This window comes from Artibeus jamaicensis, unplaced genomic scaffold, assembly GCF_021234435.1.
Source record: "Artibeus jamaicensis isolate MK-2021 breed Jamaican fruit bat unplaced genomic scaffold, CSHL_Jam_final scaffold_1019, whole genome shotgun sequence".
Taxonomy (NCBI): domain Eukaryota; kingdom Metazoa; phylum Chordata; class Mammalia; order Chiroptera; family Phyllostomidae; genus Artibeus; species Artibeus jamaicensis.
The window spans coordinates 17,871,704-17,895,118 of NW_026522025.1; the positions used below are offsets into that span (position 1 = coordinate 17,871,704).

General features: G+C 36.9%; 1 protein-coding gene across 1 annotated transcript in view; it reads left to right on the forward strand.

The window, feature by feature from the left end:
- LRRC7 (leucine rich repeat containing 7) overlaps positions 1-23,415 on the forward strand; it is a 491,093-nt gene that overhangs the window by 295,638 nt on the left and 172,040 nt on the right. The window contains exon 8 of the mRNA XM_037145320.2: positions 17,718-17,781. Within this exon, the coding sequence (XP_037001215.1) occupies positions 17,718-17,781 (64 nt within the window). The remainder of the gene's footprint in view (positions 1-17,717; positions 17,782-23,415) is intronic.

A 23,415-nucleotide genomic window follows, 5' to 3' on the forward strand; every position in this document is an offset into this window, starting at 1 on the left:
TAGGTTTATTTTTCTTTATTGATCCAACCATTATCCTGGGATACAAAACTTTGCTGGAATAAGTTCTATTCTGCTTTTCAAACCTCATCTCTTGACATGCACAAGCCAATATTACATCCAGCACAAGTTAATCTCCTAGTCCTTTACATAATTCATCAGTCTCTCACATCTCTCTGCTTTCACATGTGACTTTTTGACTTAGAATATCTCTTCTACACACAAAAAAATCATTGAAAGGATCAATTATATCTTTAAAATATTCACCACATCATACAGTGCTAAACACATTGTAAGTTTTTTTTTTAAGTTGGGCAAATTTTCCTTGATTCAAATTTTTATTCTCTTATTAAGTTTTCTGCCACTAATGTTATCTACATTTATTTCTTGTCCTGACCCCTAGGCCCAGTGTTAACTGGATATACTGTTTTCTCTTTCTGCTAGAATTACTAAAACTAGGATGACTTTTTATAGATCTTCATCTCAATACATCTATAGTTACTTCTCCCTTTTAATTCTCTTTGTTTCTGTCTTCCTTTACAATTATAAGTACCCATATAAATCTGTTGATGAAGACAACAATAACAAGAATGATATTCTTTGCTTTTTCCTAAACATTTCTCCAATTTCTTTATATTTTTCCCTACAGAACAAAATGTATGTTAATTGTGTACATCACATAAAAAGGCTTGATTTTCAACTCTGATAAATTTTGTACTAAAAATATAAATTTAGAAATCTCTCAACATAAATGCTTTTATATTAGAAGCTAGCTAGTATGTGTATTTGCTGTATCAAGAAATACTGAAAGTACATTGTTCAGTTATTATTGTATAGAAACACCCTGAACACCATGGTAATGGCTATATAAAGTGATTTATATTTCAAAGTTTTACCAGTTTGTGTGAAACCCTTCTGCAAAACATCAACTTATAATGAAAATTACAATTCTAAACATTTGTCCTCAAGAAGAAATGTAATATAAATAAGTAGCATAAGCTGACACAAAAATCAGTGCATTGCCTGTAGCACTAAAGGTACTATTTATATTGTAGCAAATAGCATTAAAGTTCTTATTAGCTGAACGAGAAATATCTTTTATGCATTCCTTCCCAGGTTAATATGCAGATTTTAAAAATACTGTTGAAAGCACTTTATGATGAGCCTTGAAAATTTAATGCATGCTAGCAAATGAAAAAAACACTTTCATTTTAAAGCATTGGACAAATAGAAGAGATGAAGACATTGAAACATAAACTAAAGGCAGCAATGAATGTCTTACATTATTACAAATAAACTGACATTTTCATAGCCTTCTGAAATTCATCGGTTATCTCAATTTATCATCATGTGGACTGAAAGCTTGATCTACAATTCCAGAATTCCATATATAACTTGAAATATTTTTAAATGAAAGGCACTTCAAAAACAGTCAATTATTGTCATATGTAACAAATATCTATAATCTATAAAAGATATTCATAAAATTTTATGCCTAACCAAGTGCTTTGGAGGTAAACCAATCAATGAGCACCATTAGCATAATATGAAGTTGCTAAACTTAAAAGACTTTAATCCATAGGCAAAGCAGTGAAGTCAGTACATTATGGAACACTAGAGAGAAGAATGAGTTTGAATCCAGGTCCTACCATTTTCTGTCAGAGTAATCTGTGAAATTGCCCAGTTTTTCTGAGACTCCATTTCCTCATTGGTGAAAACATGACAGCAAATACCTTGCACAGCTGTTGCCAGGCTTAATGAAATAGTGTTGTGGGTAAAGAGATGCATGTCCACTAAATTAATATTAGTTTCCCTTCATCATCAGGAAATGTGAAATCACATACAGGCTAAGTCAGTCTTGTTTAATGATTGTTTTATTAAAGGGGAAGACAAAGATCAAGGTGTAATGCCTATGAATTCGTGTGTCTTCGGATCCATCCAAGTACCAGCTTCTAAAAAAAGATTTAAAAATATGTTTTATGTTGCATTTGAACACATCACTTGCTTTATTTATGAGATCTTGCTCTAACATTTATTTTCTCTTATTTGAATTTTTAATTCCTGCCTTAAATACCAACTCCTCCTTGTTACTCACATAGTAAAGAATTTTTAATAGCTCACAGCTATTTCCAAACTCCTCAATCTACCCTTCCACTTTTACTTTCACTACTCAATTTAACTTATTCCAACTATCAGCAAAATCAGCTCATTCCTTGCTCCATAGGGCTTGTAGATGACTGGTCAGAAGTTTCTGATTTAGGTAGTATCAAATACTAACAGAAGAAATAGAGGAGGCTTGGGAAGAGGACTAACTTTGTTTTCAACATGATAAATTGGAAGGTTGGGAGGGATAGTCAAACAAGCTCTTCGGTAAGCAAACAACAAAAAAAGTTAGACCTGACACTTAGAAGGGAATCTGAAACTGTGGAGTTGGATTTCAGCACCAAGTGCATGAAGTTGCATGGAGAGATTATATAGAATATTGTTCCAGTATCAACAGGCTCTTAGCTAATTACTCAATAACCAACACTATGATTTAAGCTAAAAAAAGACATTAATGAGAGGACATTGAACAAATGAAAGAATTGATAATTAAGACAAAAAGTAAAACTATGAAAACAATTTTGTTAAAAAGAACAGCATGGTATAATACCATTGTTGCCACCCCTGAACACTGGATGTTACAGTTCAAACCGACATCCTGCAAACACTGGGTACTGACCACGGCTGCTGGTCAAATAGTAACTATTACAGGCTTTCAAAGCCTTAGGGCCTGTATCACAGCTACTCTGCCATTGTAGGACAGAAGCCACCAAAGACAACATATAAACAACTGAGCATGATTGTTTTGATAAAACTTTATTAATGGATGCTGAAATTTGAATTTAATACCATTTTTATGTTATAAAACATTCTTTTTTGTTTTTTCAACTATTTAAAGATAGAAAAGCCATTCCTAATGTATAGATTATATTAAAAAAAAAGTCCATGGACCAGATTTGGCCCATAGGGCATAAGTTTGAAAACCCCTGGTATAATTAAGAAGCAGTATTTCTTAATTTAATTTTTATCTTTCAGTTACACTTTACATTCAATATTACTTTGTATTAATTTCAGATATACAGCATAATGATTAAACAATGTGCCTCCCTGATTTTAAGTACCCATGTGGTACAATACATAGTTATTACAAAATTATTGACTATATTCTCTATGTTATATTTTACATCCCTGTGACTATAAGAAGATTTGTACAAGAAGAAATATTATTGATGGTTCTATTGCCTGTGAACTGATGTGTACAGATAAGCACCAGTGGTGTAAATGGGTGCAGAATAACACATAGTGTGGATTTAGAAGAGAAGTCACCACAATAGAGCACTATCTCTAGGTCGTTATTGTAAAACTCAGAGAATCTACATGTAACTTAATAGCTCTTATATTGGAAAACAGTGACAGGCCCTACCTACTATTTCATTGAGTTCTGGGACATGGTGCTTTACACAAATATGGTTAAGAGTTTTTCTTCAAAGCTTTTTCCTTCAGTATTTTGCCATTTTCACTGACATATAATTGACATTCACCACTCTAAGTTTAAGGTATGCAGCCTAATAGTTTGACTTACATATATCATGAAATAATTACTTCAATAAGTTTAGTAAGCATCATCAGCTCATATAAATGAAATGGAAAGAAAAACAAAAAACAAAAGGATTCCCTTGTGATGAGAACTCATAGAATTGACTCTCTTAACAACTTTCATATATATCATACAGCGGTGCCAACTGTAGTCATCATGTTATACATTATGTCCCTTTAATAGATTTTTAAAGAGTATTTTCCACTAGTCAGCTTCAGATAACATTTATTACATACAATCCAATAGGTTTGGTGTTTTGTTGACCTATAAAAATTGACAATTTTTGATAACCTAGCAATTTTTTCAAGAGGTGAAATCGTAACAAATATTTCTCATGAAACTATTTCTCGTAAAAGTACAATTATTCTCTATTGTAATTTCTTTCAGCTCTGAGGAGTCCTCTGATATATATTTCAAAAAGCCAAGTTTAGTTCCATGACCTCTGAAGCTACATCCACCAGAGAATGACCCCTACTAGAGAACCTTATTTATTTAAGATCCTATAAATAACTCATATGACTAAATTATAATATATAGAGATGTTTTTCAGGAAATAAAACCAGAAAGGTAATATAGTGTCAAATTATAAAATTTATTGAATACAATGTTAAAGAATTTGGAGCTTTTTCTGAAATAATTTGATCTGAGCTGAGAAATGACATAATTTGGGGGTTTACTCTAGGGACCATGGTAAGTATAGATTGGAAAGAGGTGAAAGTACAGGCAGGCAGACTATTGGGGGCGCTGTTACAGAGGCTTGGATTACCATAGTCCAAGAAGTAAGAAGGGTTAACCTAAGAAGTAAGTAAACTAAGAATGAGAGGGGCTAAGAGACTCTTTACCTCTAGATCCCTAGTTGTAATATTATCTGATGGGAAGCCATCTCTAAAATTTGGGTCAGGAGGAGAGAATGAAAAGAAAACTATATATATTCAAAACATACAACAGAGGTAGAATAAACAGGTACTTACAATTAACAAATATGGACGGTGATCAAAATAAAGATTTAGAACGGCTTCCAAGTTTCTATTTTATGCTATAGGGAGAAGCGCACTAACATTCATCGACACAGGGAATAGAGAAGTAAGAGGCAAGTTCTTTGTACTATTGCTTTAGTAGGACATTCAATCCTTCCTTTCCTTCTAGAAAAAGTGGGCTCCATCTTCTTATTATGGCAATGCTGGCTCCTCCATTGGTGGAGGTGAATGACTTGGTGCTTATTTATAGTGTGAAGGTTCAGCACAGTTTGATGGGTGGAACATTATAGCCTGACAGGTGAATAATTAATTATTCTCTGAACCAGTGTTCTCCATCAGTGAATTGCTCTTGAAAAAGAACTTCCTCTCTTTCCCTTGGACATTAATGTTAAGAAAGCAAAGAACTCCTCTGATCCTCATCATGCTGTCAAAAAAATTTTGAGAAAATACTCTGTTATTTCCAGAACATGTCAAATACTGGGTGGATGCTCATGCATTTTCTTTTCTTGGAATTCCTTTTCTGCCTTCTTTATCTAGTGAACTCTTTCTTTTCCCTAAAGTTTAATTCCAGTGTTATCTGATATGAAACCATCTCCTGGTCAAGCCTTGAGTAAATGGTTCCCAAAGCAGTCTGCCATCTTCTGGGCAGCATGAAGCCCAATCATCATGAATGAATACATTCATTTCATAATGATTGAATTACTAATTTTTCTGATATTGTAAGCTCCACTGGAGCAGGGACAATGACTGTTTTGTCAATCCTTGAATTGCTGTCACACACATAATAAAAACCTCATAGTGCATCCATTGTTACTGTTAATTGTAAGCCTTTGACAGCTCCTCGCGGTGGTGAGGCACCTTGAGGCAGCAACCACAACTTAATCCCAGCCCTCAGCCCAGCATCTAAGTTGTGCTCAATATGTATTAGTTACATTAATGAATGAATTATTTGATTCATTAATTAGAAGACTTAATTTACAGAGAATTTGTAAAATGAACTATCAGTGTAGTACAAAAGTCAAAGAATTTAGATCATTAACTTGCTATTTTGTCCACAGTGATAAAAATAATTTAAAGACTTTTCCTTCTCTTTGGACAATTAGCTTTTTTGTCACTTTGACAAAAAGTTCATCTTTTCTCAATAAAAATCAGGTTCAGAAATATACTTTTTCTTGAGATTATATTGAGAAGCAATCATTGAATGTATGACTATTTTAAAACAAGATTTACTTTATGTAAGTATAATTATCATGAGAAATAATGCAATTAGACTTCAGTGTCTTTTATAGTTCTTTAAAATGAGTTTTCATGATAAGGCACATTTCACAATGGTCTCATTTAAAGTAGATTTCTTATTCATTGTTATGTCTGTTGTATAGTCCGTTATTTCTGATAGTTATCTTACTAGATTTGATTTCACAACTTTGAAGTGCTGATTGTTATAATCATATTTTACCATGATAATCTTCATACCAAATTATAGCCATAGAAAAAAATTAGTTTTAGTTAAAGCCAACCAGAAAGATATCTTAAGTCAAATTTGTTCTTAAATTGCTATTTCAAATGAACATATGGAGCCAAAAGTACACACCACTCCAACTTTTAAATAAAACCTAATTATATTTCTATGTAATGATAGAACTATCAAAAATATATCAGTAATGTATTATCAGTAACTATCAGAACTATCAGTAAAATATATCAGTAACATTTCAAATGGTAAGAGAAGAATCTGTAGCAATAACTCTATATAAAAAATATATAGTTGAGTCTGAAGCAGATATTATTGTGAGGAGAAACTGAATTTAGGGAAAAAAAAAGATTTGTTTCCGAAACTCTAAAGTAATAGAAGTAAAAGAAACCAAATGTATATAGGATCACAGTCATGGTTTCTGCAAAGCAGAGATCAGAAATCATACCAAAATGTACACAATCAATGATTTTTGCAAATGAACTTTTAAAGAAGTTACATGTAAGAAAGAAAAAACATGAGCCACTCTGAAATCTAAGAGAATTATAGAAAGGTTTTTTAATTATAATTAACATAAAAAACTATGCAAAAATTTTTTATGTATTTTCCATTTCTTTAAAAATTATTTAAAATACCTTTGCACTTAATTTAAATAGTAAGATATTAATTTCTTTGTTAACTTAGTAGTGTTGACTAGCCAAGATCAAAAGTGTTAGAATTACTTCTTTTATTTATTTTATATTTTTTGCTTAAAATTTACTAAAACTCAAATTATCAAGTCAGGATTTTTTTATTTAAAAAATGCGTGAGGTATTAGCCTCTTTTGGGACTTAAAAGACCCCCAGTTCTGCTTTAGCCTGCCACCAACAAACTGTGTGACACACTCTCATAGGTACCTCATAGTGTAGTAGAATGAGTGTGTTTGGAAGGATGCTTTTGGCTATGAGAAGCAGATTTTTCAGTAAAAGTGACTTTTTAAATAATAGATACATTGTTGCCTATAACAATCTCCAATGTAATTGTTCCAGAGTTTGTTTGGGTAGCCTAACAATTTTATCAAAAGCCTGGGCTTCTCCTGTTTTTCTACACTGCTATCCACAGTATGTTGGCTTTCATCCTTGGACCTGTTACCTCATGGTTGCATAGTGTCCACTGCAACTCCAGACATCACGTTCCCATCCATCCATGGAAACAAAAACCAAAAAATATGTCTCCTCCCTCTTTTAAATCAAGGAAGAAGTTTTTTTCTCTGAATCTCCCCCAGTAGATTCCTCTTTCTATTCCAGTGGCCAGAACTGAATCATATGTTCATGTCCCAGCTGTAAAAAAAAAAAAAGGTTTGCCTAGTGATTATCTGGCATTTTCAGTTTCTGATGCAGGGCAGGCACTGCTGCCAAGGAAGGAAGGGGAGGAAAATGACAGTTACAGTTGCCTGGGAAGCCAGCCAGGCTACTTTTCAGAGGCCTTTATCCTCTAATGTTCAAATTCAATGACATGTTAGTCACAGAGTTGTCGAAGCATTATACATTAGTTAAAGTATTAACAATATAAGGCTAAATCTACATAGAAGTGTATGATTTGATATTCGGAAAGCTCAATGTGGCAGGTAATATGTTTTTATAGGGTGTATGAGAGGAAACAATGTGCTTGAAATACCTCGTGCACATGCCTGTATGTTAGAGGCTCTTAGAAAAAAAGTTCTCGTCTGTTGTTCTCTGCTCGGTTATCTAAAAAGTTTTTAAATCCTATTTTATTGATTATGTTATTACAGTTGTCCTGATTTTCCCCTTCTGCCCCCTCCACCCAGCATCCCCTACTCCCTCAGGCAGTCCCCCACCATTGACATGTCCATGGGTCATGCGTGTAAGTTTGGCTACTGCATTTCCTGTACTGCACTTTACATCCCCATGGCTACTCTGTAACTACCTATTTGTACTTCTTAATCCCTTCACCTCTTCACCCGTTCTTCTCCTTCCCACTCCCATCTGGCAACCATTGGTTACTAACTTCTTTTCTCATGTTGCTTTTAAGAGTTTCTCTTTATCTTTAGCTTTTGGCCTTTTAATTATGATGTGTCTGGATTTGCATCCATCGTAACTGGGACTCTCTGTGCTCCCTGAACTTGCATGTCTATTTCCTTCACCAAATTAAGGAAGTTTTCTTTCACTATTTTTTTAGATAGATTTTCAATTTCTTGCTCTTTCTCTTCTCCTTCTGGCACACCTACGAAGCAAATGTTGGACCTCTTAAGTTGTTGAAATCCTCACTAAGTTCCTTGAGCATCCTTATAACCGAGTGTTTTGAACTCTGCATCTGATAGATTGCTTACCTCCATTTCGTTTAGCTCTTTTTTTGAAGTTTTTATTTGTTCTTTCATTTGAGCCATGTGTCTTTGTCTCATTTTGGCAGCCTCCCTGTGTTTGTTTCTACATATTAGAGGTGCTTTGACTCCATATCTTGGTATTGTGGCCTAATGTAGTAGGTGTCCTGTAGGGTCTGGCACATCCCCCCCTATCACCCAAGCTGGGTGCTCGAGATATGCCCTTTGTGTGGTCTGAGTACACCCTCCTCTTATAGTTGAGCCTCGACTGTTGTTGGCAGATCAAGGGGAAGGATTTAGCCAGGCCAGTCAGCTGCAAGGACTGGCTGTGACGACCGACCACCAATCTCTGCCCTCCATGGAGGATCAGCTATGCAGGGGCAGGGTAGTGGTGCTCTGACATGTTCTGTACCTGTCCACTGGGTGCCCTGGCCCTGGGGCTTCCCGGGTAGTACAGGTCAAAGTCAGCTTCCACCTGCGTTTTGCCCAGGGCACCCTGCCTGAGCTGTAAAACAATCTGAGATGATTGTTACTTGTGCTGGGCTTGGAGATTTTCAGGTGAAACCAAGCTGTGGTTCTAATATGGCTGCTACTAGGACTCACTGAAGGCAGCTGTTGCTTATTTGATAGTATTTAGGAGCCAAGACCACCCATTCTTATGGAAAAGAAGCTTGGGTGGTCCCGTAAATTGAGTGAGGCAGATCTGGGGATCTCCAACACCAGTCACACAGTGTTAGCAAGGGTGATGGAGACTCAGATATGGCACCAGCATACCAGCTCTCTGTGGGGAGTGTTTAGAAAAGGTACAATGGCCTCTGCTCACCTTGATGCCAGACACTTCAGCTTCTCCCTGTACACCTTGGTACCTTTCATGTTCCTACCCCGGTGCTGAAGCTCAGAGGAAATGAGTCTGATTAGATGAATCCATGTGTGGATTCTTTAAAAAGGAACTGCTTGGGACTCCAGAATTTCCTTCCACTGACTCAATCCTCCCAGACTTTTGCAGCCAGAAGTTGAAGGTACTTATCTTCCTGGCACTGGAAACCTGGGCTGTGGGGCCTAGTGTGGGGCTGGCACTCCTCAATCCTAAGATATCCCTACAGTTTCTTTAATTTCAGTTATCCAGCTTCCATTCCATTTGATTTATGACATTCCTGAATGATGGTTGTTCTATATTTTTTTAATATATTTTATTGATTATGCCATTACAGTTGTCTCATTCCCCCACTTCATTCCCCTCCACCCTGCACACCCCTCCCACCCACATCCCCCCCTTTAGTTCATGTCCATGTGTCATAAGTTCTTTAGCTTCTACATTTCCCACACTACTCTTGCCTGTTCCCTTTTTTTCTCTCCACTGTCTATGGTACTTATTCTCTGTACCCTCTCTCCTTTTCTCCTTCTCCCACTCCCCTGTTGCTTACTCTCCATGTGATCTCCATTTCTGTGGCTCCAATCCTGTGTTAGGTGCCCACTTAGTTTGCTTTTGTTTTAGGTGTGGTTGTTAATAACTGTGAGTTTGCTATCCTTTCACTGTTCATATTTTTATCTTCTTGTCCTTAGATAAGTCCCTTTAACATTTCATATAGTAAGGGCTTGGTGATGATGAACTCCTTCAACTTGACCTTATCTCAGAAGCACTTTATCTGCCCTTCCATTCTAAATGATAGCTTTGCTGGATAGAGCAATCTTGGATGTGGGTCCTTGCCTTTCATGACTTGGAATACTTCTTTCCAGCCCCTTCTTGCCTGGAAGGTCTCTTTTGAGAAATCAGCTGACAGTCTGATGGGAACTCCTTTGTAGGTAACTGTATCCTTATCTCTTGCTGCTTCTAGGATTCTCTCCTTCATTTTAATCTTGGCTAATATAATGATGATGTGCCTTGGTGTGTTCTTCCTTGGGTCCACCTTCTTTGGGATTATCTGAGTTTCCTGGACTTCCTAGAATTCTATTGCCTTTGCCAGATTGGGGAAGTTCTCCTTCATTCTTTGTTCAAATAAGTTTTCCACTTGTTACTCTTCCTCTTCTTCTTCTGGTACCCCTATAATTCTCATGTTGGAACGTTTAAAGATGTCCTGAAGGTTCCTAAGCCTCTCCTCATTTTTTTTTAATTCTTGTTTCTTTGTTTTTTTCTGTTTGATTGTTTCTTCCTTCTTTCTGGTCCACTCCCTTGACTTGAGCCCCAGTTTTCTTTCCATCCATATTGGTTCCCTGTGCATTTTCCTTCATTTCATTTAGTGTAGCCTTTATTTTTTTCATCTAATTTGTGACCAAAATCAACCAGTTCTGTGAGCATCCTGATCATCAGTGTTTTGAACTGTGTATCTGATATGTTGGCTATCTCTTTGTCGCTTAGAAGTATTGGCTCTGGGGCTTTGACTTGTTCTTCTGATTGAGTCATTTCTGGTCAGGTTGCACCTGTTACATATAAGTGGTGGAGCCTCAGGTGTTCACCAGGGTGGGGCAACCCAGTTGCTGAGTTGTGACTGCCAGGACCCCTCTCCACTGGCCACCGACTCCACCTCTCTAACCAGTCTAGTTGAATGGTTGTTGGGCTTCCACACAGTTCAATTTTCTATCTTTTCTGGTTTTGTTTTTGTTCCTAAATCTTTGTTGTCCTTAATTTTGGTTGTGGGAGGAGACACAGTATTTCCACCTACCCCTCCATCTTAGCCAGAAGTCTATATTTTAGTTGTAATTTTGATGTGGTTGTGTGAAGAGGTGAGATATGTCTGCCTACTCCATTATTTTGACTGGAAGTCTTGTAAAAGTTTTAAAATAGCTTAACTCTAAGTATTTTTTCAGTACTATTCAAAATGACTGTATGAGTGTGTAGCGTATGTTGCAACATAGTCTAGTGAAAATGAGCATCTTCATAGCTGGTTATGTCCCTCATAACCTTTTGATTACACTACTGCAGAGTGAGCTCTGAGCCTCATCCTGAGCAATACAGCATTACAGAGATAATGGGCATAGTTCCCAGTTGCATTGTGCCTTTCCCCCCACAAAGAGCCCAGAAAACATTACAAATGTATCTGGGTATGTTGTCTTGAGATAAGAAAGCACAATAATTTTTGGCCAGTGGGAAAATTTATGTACAGAATAAATGAATGATTGCTTCTGGTTATAAACCCAAGAATTCTAGAGAGAGAAACATGAAATTCAGGCTCCTCTTCAATCTAATTAGACCTTACATTAGAAGGAAGTAGTGCAGAATTTGTCTTAGATCCCATTGCTATTCTTGAGATTCTGTTTTTCACTTCAATCTGTGCCACTGAACAAGTATGCCTTACTATATAAACTAGAAGTATTCTTGAGAGAGTACTTGTGAGGTTATTTCTTCATACAGAATCACTTTTTTCATGCTGTGCATTAAATTAGAGATAAGTAATTAGGGGTCTTTTTTTTCCATAAGACATAACAAGATCAGTTTAAACCTTTAAAATGTTAAATTTTTTAAAGAGAAGAGCATCCCCAAAGCAAAACTCAAAATATGTGACAAAATATATATTTAAATGTTTATCATGATAATTTAAATACTGTAAAAAGTAACATTTTGGGAAACATTAACATACTTGTCTAAAAATTGTCTTTCTAATATTTGTTGACAAAGTACTAGCTGTTTATGTTGGTTGTGTATCCTTATGGAAGATTCCAGGAAGCCAGTTCAGCTTTTTGTTGTTATTCTGAGAAAGAAATTGAAGTGAAATGGAGCACATAAAAATCATAGCTATGACATTGATTTAAGGTACAGTAATAAGTGAAATTTTTATATAAAACATTTTGTCATAGAAATTGTTGTATCTGCCATTGGGCACTGGATTTTTTTATTTTTCCTGGTGTGTAAAGATGATAAGTTTATGCTTCTTCAACATGAGGTATGCCAGCAGCTGCATCTTTAAAGAATTCCTAGGCATTCTAATGTTTAGTATCTGTGCTATTAAGAGCAATTTGTTTCACCCTGGCTGGTGTGGCTCAGTGGATTGAGTGCTGGCCTGTGGACTGAAAGATTGCTGATTCACTTCCTGGTCGGGGGACATACCCGGGTTCTAAGCTGGCTCCCTGGTTGGGGGCGTGAAACAGGAACCAGTCAACGTATCTCTTGCACATCGATGTTTCTCTGCCTGTCCTTCCCCCCCATCCCTCTAAAAATAAATTAAAATCTTTAAAAAAGAATAATGTGTTTCAAAAAACTTCTAATATGAGATTTGCTTAATAAGAGATTGTTAACAAGGAAAGAACATGAAAATGTGGTAAAATTGACAGGTCTAAATTATAAAATGTAAATGTTCATTAAACATAGGGCACAGGTTAAGCAAAGTGGAAACATAGTGAGTGTACTCTAACTTTCACTAAGAGAAAGGCATCAGACAAAAACAGCAGAAAGGAGTTTTCCGATCCTTGTGCCATGTAGTCACTAATTAGAGAGAGTGTTTGAGCACATTTAAAAGACAAGTTAAAAGTTGGAATGCATGAGCCCATAATGCATAAGCTCATGCCCAACATTTGCAGAATCCTGTGAGAGTCAGCAAACCCAAGTCACTGCACAGGGAATTTATGAGCGAACAACACTCCTGCCAAGTCTGTGTGTCTTCAGAGGTAATTGTGTATTTAAATACATAAAACCTCCTACTCTCATAAAAGGACAATCACAGATTATATAATTTTATCAAAGTAACAGATGAACCTAGATATAGCATTATTTTCCATCTTTGTTCCAACTCGAATCTTTTTTCAGATTTGTAATTGGATAAATGTTACAAAGTAATAGCATGCTCTTAAGGACTTAATATTCATAAATGCACTCAAATGACAGTATTTTTAAAATGTCCCTGGATTCCAATAGCCTGTGCCCTAAAAATGAGAGTTTCCAATAGTATATAAATAGTTATCTCGTAGCAATTCCCTAATAAGTATCCTCAATTTATCTGTTCTTAATTTATCTGTCATGTATATATTTAAGGGTTTGAAAATGCAAAGATTCTTATGGGCCAATCTTATATCTTAAACCCATAAAATCATCTATCTGCATGTAAGATTTTAAGGCCTCATATGACCCAGAGGTTGGGAAACTATGACTTGTGGGGCAAACCTGGCATATCTTTTTTTGTAAGGAAAGCTTTATTGGGTCATAGCCATGATTGTTTGTTAGCCTATTTTTAGCTACAGTAGTGTCTGTGCCTCCTTTTGTCCTACGATGGCAGAACTGAGTAACTGAGACAGAGATCACCTGGACAGCAGAACCTGAGACACTTTCTACCTGGCTATTTACAGTAAAAGTGTGCTGAGTCCCCTTATAGACCAGAGTGAGTGGTAGAGCACATACTTTCCAGAAAAACATTCCGATTTAGTCAATGATTAAGGCAAACAAATCAGGCCAGACTTAGATGGAGACGATTCTATGTCAGCTCTGTCACTAACTTTCTGTGTGTGACCTGGAGCAAGTCGCCAATTCTCTTCTCCCTAGGAAATGACCGTGTTCCTTTACTGAGGCTGTAGTGAAGAAATGCCAAAGAGCAAAAACCAACATAGCCTTTAAGGGGAATGTAAAAGTCAGGCCACGGTGTCACGTCCAAAGCAGTCAAAAACACAAGGAGAGCCTGAAGTGGATATTGGGAGCTGAGGTGACCTGAAATTCTCACAGGTCAGAACTTCAAGCAGACAAATGAGTGTGATTTGATGACATTTAAATATTCTTTTTTTGTGTGGTTTTTTTTAATATTAAATTTTATTTAGTTACTTTTCAAGTACATTTTTTTTTCTCTTCCCCCCCCCCGCCCGGTCTCCCCCCTCCCTCCCATTCCCCCACCCCAGTCCTCATCTCTGTGTCTTTCATACTTGTTCCTCAAAAATATTCTTAATAAGATATTGAAATATACTTAGGCCTGTGTTTTCATGACTTAAGTATGTAGGCGATTTCACAGACTGGAACAAATAAGAACTTAATATTTCATCATCTTCAAAAATATTTTTTTCAAAGTGTGGTCCTAGTCTAAGAAATGTACTATAGGAGAGATAAGAAAAATATTCTTGGTCCTATAAACAAGATGCTGTCTGAGTTATTTCATGTTAGAGCATCACAATGAATGTTTCTATATTTGATCTGAGAAGTCATGCCAATAAGAAATCTAACATCTTTTCAGCAAGCCTTGCCAAAATGTACTGGCCACATGAATTTCTTTTAAAATAAAACAACATCTCTAAGTCCTTAGAAGAACTTAGGAAACTCTGCCTTAGACCATTTCTTAAGTTCTTTTCAACTCTGAAAGCCTTCCCTAAGTATTGCAATAGCTAACTCTGACAGCACTTCCTTGTGCAGGGCAGCACAAGTGCTTTACCTGTACTGCTGTATCCCAATTGTCCTCCAATGTGGGGGCTCTTAATAGCATCCCCGTTTTCCATACAAGAAAACTAAGGTGAAAAGGTGTCCTTTAATTTGTTCCAGGTCAACAGCTAGTGGACGGTAGAATAAGGATTTAGACACAGATAGTCTGGATCCTTCACCACTCCGCATCCATAGTTTTCTTGCTATATTTCAGACATCCAGACCAAAAAAAAATCCCTAAACATTTCACTGAATATTTCTTTTATTATTTGAATTTTTTAAAGGCATGTTGTTGGAAATATCAGAAAGTCAACTTAATGTAAGATTTAAGTATCCAGAAACTGGTGAACCTCAAGCGATCTGCCATTACCTGCCATGCATAATCCACAATACTTGAGCGAATGTATATTCATCACAGGGTTCCTTAAAACAGGCCTATCAGGATACCTCCTTGGCAACTTTTAATGAATTATAGATGGCTGATAGAAATTAAGTGGTGCATCTTTGTAAATATTCTAGAATTCAAGCCTCTCACTGGTAAAGAATCATCCGTGTCTGTATGAATGTCTTCATTAAACACAAATTGAGAAGCTACTGATTTTGCGAGTCAGACTGGCAAATTACTGGCTCTCATGGTGCTTAGATAAAGCAGGGGAAATGATTAGTTAACAAAAAAACATATGACTATACCCATAGAACATGTTAAGAAGAAAATGAAACAGGGTTAAAAATATATAAAGTGGAGGCAGAAAGGGGCTTTCCTTTGGGTAGTGAGGACGGACAATCTGAGGAGGAGACAGGAGCAGGGATGAGAAGGTACCAGCTCTGAAACTCATATGAGAGCATGAGAGGCAGGAGAGACAGCACCAGTAACAGTAGCAATCACAGAAATTCAATAAATTTCTACAACTTTACATATAATATGATGATGGATTGGTGAACTTCATTTAATATGACAAATTTGATTAGAATTTCCATTAGATAAGTGGGTAAACTTACAACTCAGCAAGATACTGGGTTCAGCTAGATAGGAATCAAATTTTCAGCATTACTGACTGAGAATGTGGCCCAAGCTTGTGACCAAGTCTTAATATTTGCTCACTGACCTATGAGGTGAATGTGTCTTCAAGGCTGGTCATTGGCAAAGGGGAAATCACATCAGTTGGCTCCACAGAAACACAGGACCCAGGCTCACACGTACTTATTGTAAGGAAGAAGGTACAAAGTCAAAAGAGTACCTCTCTCCAGCACACTGGCCTGAATTACATAAGGAGAGGCCACGTGGGGACCCACCTAGTATAGAAAGGAAGTAAACAAATGGAGGTAAGAAATTCACCCTCCTTTCTCAGTAATCACCCCATCTCAGGGCACATCCGAAAATGTCTGGAAACATTTCAGTTGTAAAAAGTGGGGAGGGTGCTGCTGACCCCTGGTGGGTAGAGGCCTTAATGCCACTAACTACCTTCAATGGGCAAGATCACCATGTCCCGGAGGGCCCCTCATCCAGCATGAGGATAAGACAGTGGCGTGTCTTGCAACAAATTCTAATGGGAATTTTTAGAGTTACTGTGGACCAAAATCTTTTACTTCCTTTGAGAATACATGTTAACACTACTTTTTTTTATCATTTTTATTGTTTCTTTTTATATGTGTAAACATCTGATTCATAGAGCAAGATTCTGCAAAACCCAGCTGAAATGTCACCTCTTCTTGAACTTTTTCCTAATCACTGGACTGCTATGTGTTCCTTTTTTTGAGCTCCTACGGCAATCTATGCATACCTTTATCCCAGCACTTATCACCCTGTGAAGTATTTATTCATTTAAAGGTCTTTCCCACATAGAAAATCACTTTTTCAGAGTACAGAGTATGGGGGATGTGGTCAGCATTCTACAAAGCTCACAACAATCCCCTACATCAAAGAAGTAACCAGTCAGAGTGTCAATAGTTCCAAGGTTGGGGAGCCCTGAGTCCCAGAAATCTTTGGAAGGCAGTGTCCCCATGGTAACTGAAGAAAACACAAACTGAGTGAGTGAATGAATGCTCAAAAAGGGCACTACTGTCATAAAAATGCTGTGAGTTCTATTTTATTCTTCTGACAAAGCTTTACCAACTCGTGTCCTGATAAAATTAAAAACTATTACAAACGTTCGTAAAAGGAACATTTTTTCGACAATTTGACAGAGTGATTATAGATTAGCAACTAGCACATAAACAAAACAAGCAAAGGCTGTGTTACTGGCTAAGGTGCCTCTAAACTTTGGCAGCAACTATTGCCCAAGGTTTTGCAATTGTTCAAAGCATACAAGCCAAAATATTTAGGTGACAGTGAGCACAGTACAACTGTTTGTTCATAACAGAAGTTCATGTAAGAATGTAGAACATGACAAGACTGGTGATGCTATTGTGTTTATAGTGTGGAGATTTTTTAAAGATTTTATGTGTTTATTTTTAAAGAGAGGGGAAGGAAGGGAGGAAGAGAGGAAGGAGAAACATCGATTGGTTGCCTCTCCCCTGAGCCCTAACCGAGGACCGGCCTGCAACCCAGGCATGACCTTTTGCTTTGCAGGGCAACACCCAGCCAACTGAGCCTCACCCATCAGGGCTTCCTGTGGAGGTTTAGAATGCCTTGCTAGAAATTGGGTTATCCATTGATTCCCAAACCTGTGATGACTCTTAAAAACATAGTTGTTGGGGCTTCAACTATACCTCCTACTGGTGTATATGTTTAACAAGCTTCCCAAGTTTTGATCAAACAGGCAACCCTGTATTCCAACTAGACTGGCATTTGGGAACGTGGTAAACTACTAAAGGTCTTCAGGTGACATTTTGCATACATTACTGTTATTTGCAGCTTTATTCTTGCTGAAAAATGCCCCCGTTTTTATACACTATACAACCAGGTAAATCTAATGGAGGGTGAAATGTCTTCTGGAATAATGTGTCATTCATTGCCTTACAATAGTATTTTTTTCCATCTATTATAGGTCAATGCACAAACTGGCCCAGTTGGAAAGACTTGACCTAGGCAATAATGAGTTCAGTGAGCTGGTAAGCAAATGTATTTTCTCAACCTGATAAATACACCCCAGGAGATATTTTTTGCTCTGTCGTTGTAGCCCCAGGTATTTAATCAACACATTTGCCATTCATTTTCTAAATAGAAAAACAAAATAAAATCTGGTGAATAAAGTAATTGTTTGACTCAATAGTAAGCCCCAGAGAACTGGATAATACTAGGATTCACCAAGTACAGGGGCATAAGCAGATGCAGATTGACAGTTTTGACTGTCAACTATGTGGCAGACACCATGTTCGGTGTGTTACAAATGTTATCTCATTTCATTCTGCTTTGACATGTTGCTGTGTTAACTTTATGGAAATGATCTCAGAGTGGTCACCAACTTAAATGCTTTACTGTGATTGAACAGGAATTAATCCAAGACTTAGCTCAGAGTATGTACCTTGAAGACTTTCCGCCTTGGAGGTTTCTTAGTAGAGAAAAGAAGTTAATCATCTTCAATTGCTAATTGTACTGAAAATGTCTTTCCTGGGAACACATATTACCACCTCACTGCCATCAAAATTGACTGAATTCCGCCTGCTCCCTTCAGGCTTTTCTTTCAAATTTGCCTGAAGACAAAAATCTCAAATGCAAATTAGAAAGCACATACCCCTTTACAAGTATATCCAGCTTTCTTTATTTAGAAGTCTTCCACTTGAACATCTTCAAATTTCAAAAACCAAATTCATCTAAAATGCATTTTATCTCTTTTTTTTAATTAAAGCATTTAAGTAATCAGCTTTTCTGTTTTAGCTATGTTGCTAGCGATGTGACTGTGTGTAAACTGAACAACCTCTCTACGCCTCCTTTTCCTCTTATGTAAAAGGGAGGTTAGAACAGTTCCTCTCTTACAGGGCTTGTGAAAGAATAAATGAGATAATGTAGGTATAGCCCTGGAAAAAGTAATTCCCATTAAATGCCCATGCACAGGGTGATGGTGTAATTTACACTGCATCTTGAGTATTCAAAGAAATTAACTTCTTCTACTTTGATCATAACTAATCTGGTTGTTATCCCACCATTTGCTAGCTTTTTACTGAAGGTAAAAACTGACTTTTATTTCTCTGTGATTAAAAGTTTAATCTGCTTCAAAAACTAACACGGTCCCTTTAGGTTGTACTCATCTTCCTTGCATAAAGGTTCTGTCTCTCGTGGGTCCTCTCGCCTCCCCTGCTTCTCTCCTTACAATGTAATTTGTGAAAAAGCAAAGGAAGCTGTGAGTCTTTCTGGCGTGAGAACAAGGGACTCCCTGGCCAGGCTACTTTTCAGGAGCTCACTGGCAGCACCTGCTGGTCTCTGGGCTGCTGTCTGCAACTGGTCCAGCCTCCTGTGTTAAATCTGCAGTTCTGCAGTTTGGGGGCTCAGGCAATATTCCCTGGGAGCACTGGCCATCTCCCTCTTGCTGGCATTGCCACCACTCAGCTCTCACTGGTTGTAGATACATGAGTCTCTGCCCTGGCCTCCTTCCAGCACCAGGTTTGGCAGTCCATTCCTTGGTTTCTGTTGCAAAGGTTCTTCACCAACCATAACCCCTATGGTGGCACTATGACCAGTACACATAGGCTGTTAGTGTCTACAAGATGTGCAAAATGAGAGAAGCCAAGTACAATGTTCAGAGCCTGCCTCTGACTCTGCATCATACTACCAAGTTTGCCCCGCTTTGTATGCACCCAGCGCTGTGATAGGGCAGCCAGCAAGGTGGCCTCAACTGGAAATTATAAGGAGAGCACCCAGTACATAATCTAATGCACATCTGGCTTTTTTAACAGTAGATAAATATTAATGCACCGAGAGATTAGTAAGAATGGTAAATAACAGATGGCGGCAAAACTGGTTAATGCTGATAGTTTTAAAATTAGTTGTTAAGCTGTTGATGCTTCTCTGAAGAGATGTAGCTGAAAAAACATAGACAGTGGATTAAAACACCTGGAACTTGATTCCATCTCTGGCTAGCTGGGTACCTTTGCGTTTGTAGCTCACTCTCTATCCTCAGCATCTTCTTTAGTAAAATAAGGGTATCAATGTGACCAACTCCATAGGCTTTTGGAGGGGATTTTATGCAACAGACTCAATAATAAGCATTTAATACACAAGATCCAGCCCAAATAACACACCTTTTTATTACAAAACCTTTTATTACAAAATCATAAGCAAGTAATTCTGTAACATAACAATACCACATTCAAGCACATCACATGACATTTCAGCTGAAATATTCAAATTAAATCTATAAATTATCACACCCATGTTATTACCCTACCAACCACACTTATCAGGTATTATTTCTGCTGGGCCCTGTATGTTTAAATTAATTTTGGTTCTGTAGGTATATATATCATTTTGCAAACTTTTTATTTGGATAGTTTGTGAATCATTATTGTACTATAAATATTTGGATCAACAAAAATGAATGGGGTATATTTAGCTTTTGAAAATAGACTTACTAGAAATAAAATTAAAATGCATATATTTTAACTTATCCTATATGGTATCTAAGAAATCATCTGAGCAGAAACTTTTTTTTTAATTTTTGAACTCTCAATAGTCCATACTAGTCACAAAATAGTCTCTTTTTAATTTTTTTCATTTACCTTAGGACACTTAATTTGATACTTCACAGTTATTTGGAGTGCTGGGGGGAGCACAATTATGGGACTTTATATTTCTAATGTTACTCACTTTTAATCAAATGTCTAGCTTATATTAGTCATATGTATGGCACTAGCTATTGTTTCTCTGACAATACAACCTTTAATGAGAAAATAAGAGAATGTGCTCTGGTAAGAGACTTCTAGAAATAATGTCATATGGAAGAAATAGAATTAGATTCTATTCTGCAACTAGATATTGATGCCTAGGAGATTACTGTTAGATGATTCATTTTGTGTAACATGGTAAAGAGACAGATGTGGAGAGAAGATGACAATAAGTTAATTTTTTTAAATCTTAGAATATGAAAACCTAATAAAAAGAACAAAAATGTGTTGCTTAAGAATCAATATAAATATCCCAAATGAGATTTAAAGTTGAAATATCTATTTTAAAATGCCTTCATTATAATGAAAAATTCTAAACAGAAGGCATTATCTTATCTTTCTAACAGGAGTAACCACCAGAAAATACTGGGAAAAGTTCTGAGAACACAGTAGATTCTTAAAGTCTTTTTTAATTGCTTCTTTCACTTCCTACTTTTATTAATATAAAATTTAAAATGTTTATTTTTCAAATTTTAGAAAGTTAAAAGAAGTATAAAATAATAGTAAAAGTCATCCACAATTTTATCGCCTTATGTCATCATTGTTATTTTCTGGTATATTCTTCTTGCCCTTCCCCCTCCCCATTTTCTTTTTATGAGATCAAATGTGTATTATTTGGAGCCAGGTCAGAGATGCTACACTATTAGATTGATTTGTGCAGTTAAATACCATCTATCATTAAACATCATCTGTGTACTCAGGGTAGAACAGCCTTCTAACTGTCACCTAATGACCTGGAACTTCCCAAAGTCACAGAAAGGTCAGGGCTGCTGAAACAGATTCAGTCATTGTCCCGGGGCCCAGAGCCCTATGGGAGGTGTTTATTTCTGCTAGATCAATATCTACCCAGTGCACTAAGAATCCCTATGGGTCCTGAACAGTGGAAGAAAAACCAGGGTGCTACAATGGAGCTGATTGAGCAACAGAGTTTGGAGAATAAGGGGATCAATAGGTGGACCCAGAAACAGCTCCCAGCATTTTTCCTCCCCTCTCTGCACTAGAAAAGAGAGGACCTTGGCATGCAGGAAAGTGTCCTGCAACAGTGCTGTGGGACCCTTCATCAAAAGAGTCAGTCAGGAGAAGCAGAATAAGAAAGTTTTCTGCAAGCTAGAAAAAGAGAAGATCTGAGTCCAGGGCAATGAGTAGCAGATTGCAATGTGGTCTGTGTACAGTTTAGAGTACAGCCATGTACGAGAGGGGGCGACAACGTGCTGACAACAGAGTGGCAATAGACAGTGGGAGAGGGAGACAGAGAGGACAGTGGTCAGCGGAGGACCATCTCCTCATTATGTTCTGTGGGAAGTTCTCTTGTCTCCTCCGCCTCCCTCCCCACCACAAAGGGAGAAATTGCTGCAGAAGAAGTTCCCAGGACAGGCCAGACTTCTTGATCTCCTGCGAGGGAAGTCAGAGAAATGAGATTTGAAATTTCACTGTAGCTCTGGCATAATACATACTGGTTGTATGTTTTTATAGAGATGTTTCTATTTACCAAATTTAAATTAGAGTATGAAATCTATTTTATATTAATACATGATTATCAAAATCAAATAATTAGAGTCTTTATAAGCATTATTAATTATAAGCTTTCTCCACAGCTGAATTAGAAAGACTATCAAATAATCACCAAAAAATAAATAGTGAATTAAAACTCAAATTTATGAGAAAATAATAAAATCAAAGAGGCTTGAAATTGTATTATATAAAATTTGATACATTTAAAATAATATACTTATTGCATAATTAAGTGACAAAGCAATAAAATGTATCCCTATGAATACCATCCATCCTTACAGCTACCTGTACACTCTGACTTAATTTTGCCCCACTCCCAGAGGTGACCACAGTCCTGAATTTTGTTTAACTTTCCCTATATTTACATGCATCTCTAAATAGTATATTATTTCACTCTGCTTGTCCATAAGCTTTGTACAATATGACTATACTACCACTTATTTACCTTTTATTTTCTTCATGGATAATAATTTTTGCCCAGTTATTTTTATTACGTTGCTGCTATGAATATTCCTATAAGGGCACATTTGCAAGTTTATCTAAGGCGTGTATTTAGAAGTAGAATTTTCTGGTCATAAATTGTGTACATATGCAACTTCAAAAATAATGCTTTTCCCCCAACCCCACCCCACCCCAAAACGTAGCTGCACTCATTTGCCAGCAATGTGTGAGCTTTCTCGTGCTTCACATCCTCACCCACACTCACCCACACTTGACACTGTCGGACTTCTCGTCTGTGCCCATATCATGACTGTACCTATTGTGAACTTAATGTGCCTATCTCTGATTTCTAATGCAGTTGATGATTTTCCCTCTTTGGGGCAAGTTGAATTTCCTTTCCTGTGAAATACCTGTTTATGTATTTTTGCACATTTTTCTATTGGTTTATTTTTCCCACAGATTTATGGGGGTCTTTTATATAGTCTAGACACTAATCTTTTGTTGGCTATATGTATTACAAATGTTTTTTTCCCAGTCTCTATACTCTTTGTACTTTTTTCATGTTGTATTTTGACAACTAGAAGTTCTTAATTGAAATATAATAAAATATGTACTTTAAAAATATCTAGCATATTTTTGGGCTTGCTCAACAAGCAAGCAAAATACAACCAGAGACATTGAAATAAAGAACAAACTGACAGTAACCAAAGAGTAGTAGGGAGAGGGATAGCAGGGGATAATAGGGGAAGGGCCACAAGGAACATGTATGAAGCCCACATGGACAAAGCCAAAGGGGGTGGGTTCCAGAGTGGAAGGTAGGCATGGGTAGGGTGGTGGGGGAGGGGGGTGACAATGGAGACCATTATACTTGAACAGCAATTAAAAGAGAGAAGTTTTTGCCTCCCCAAAGTC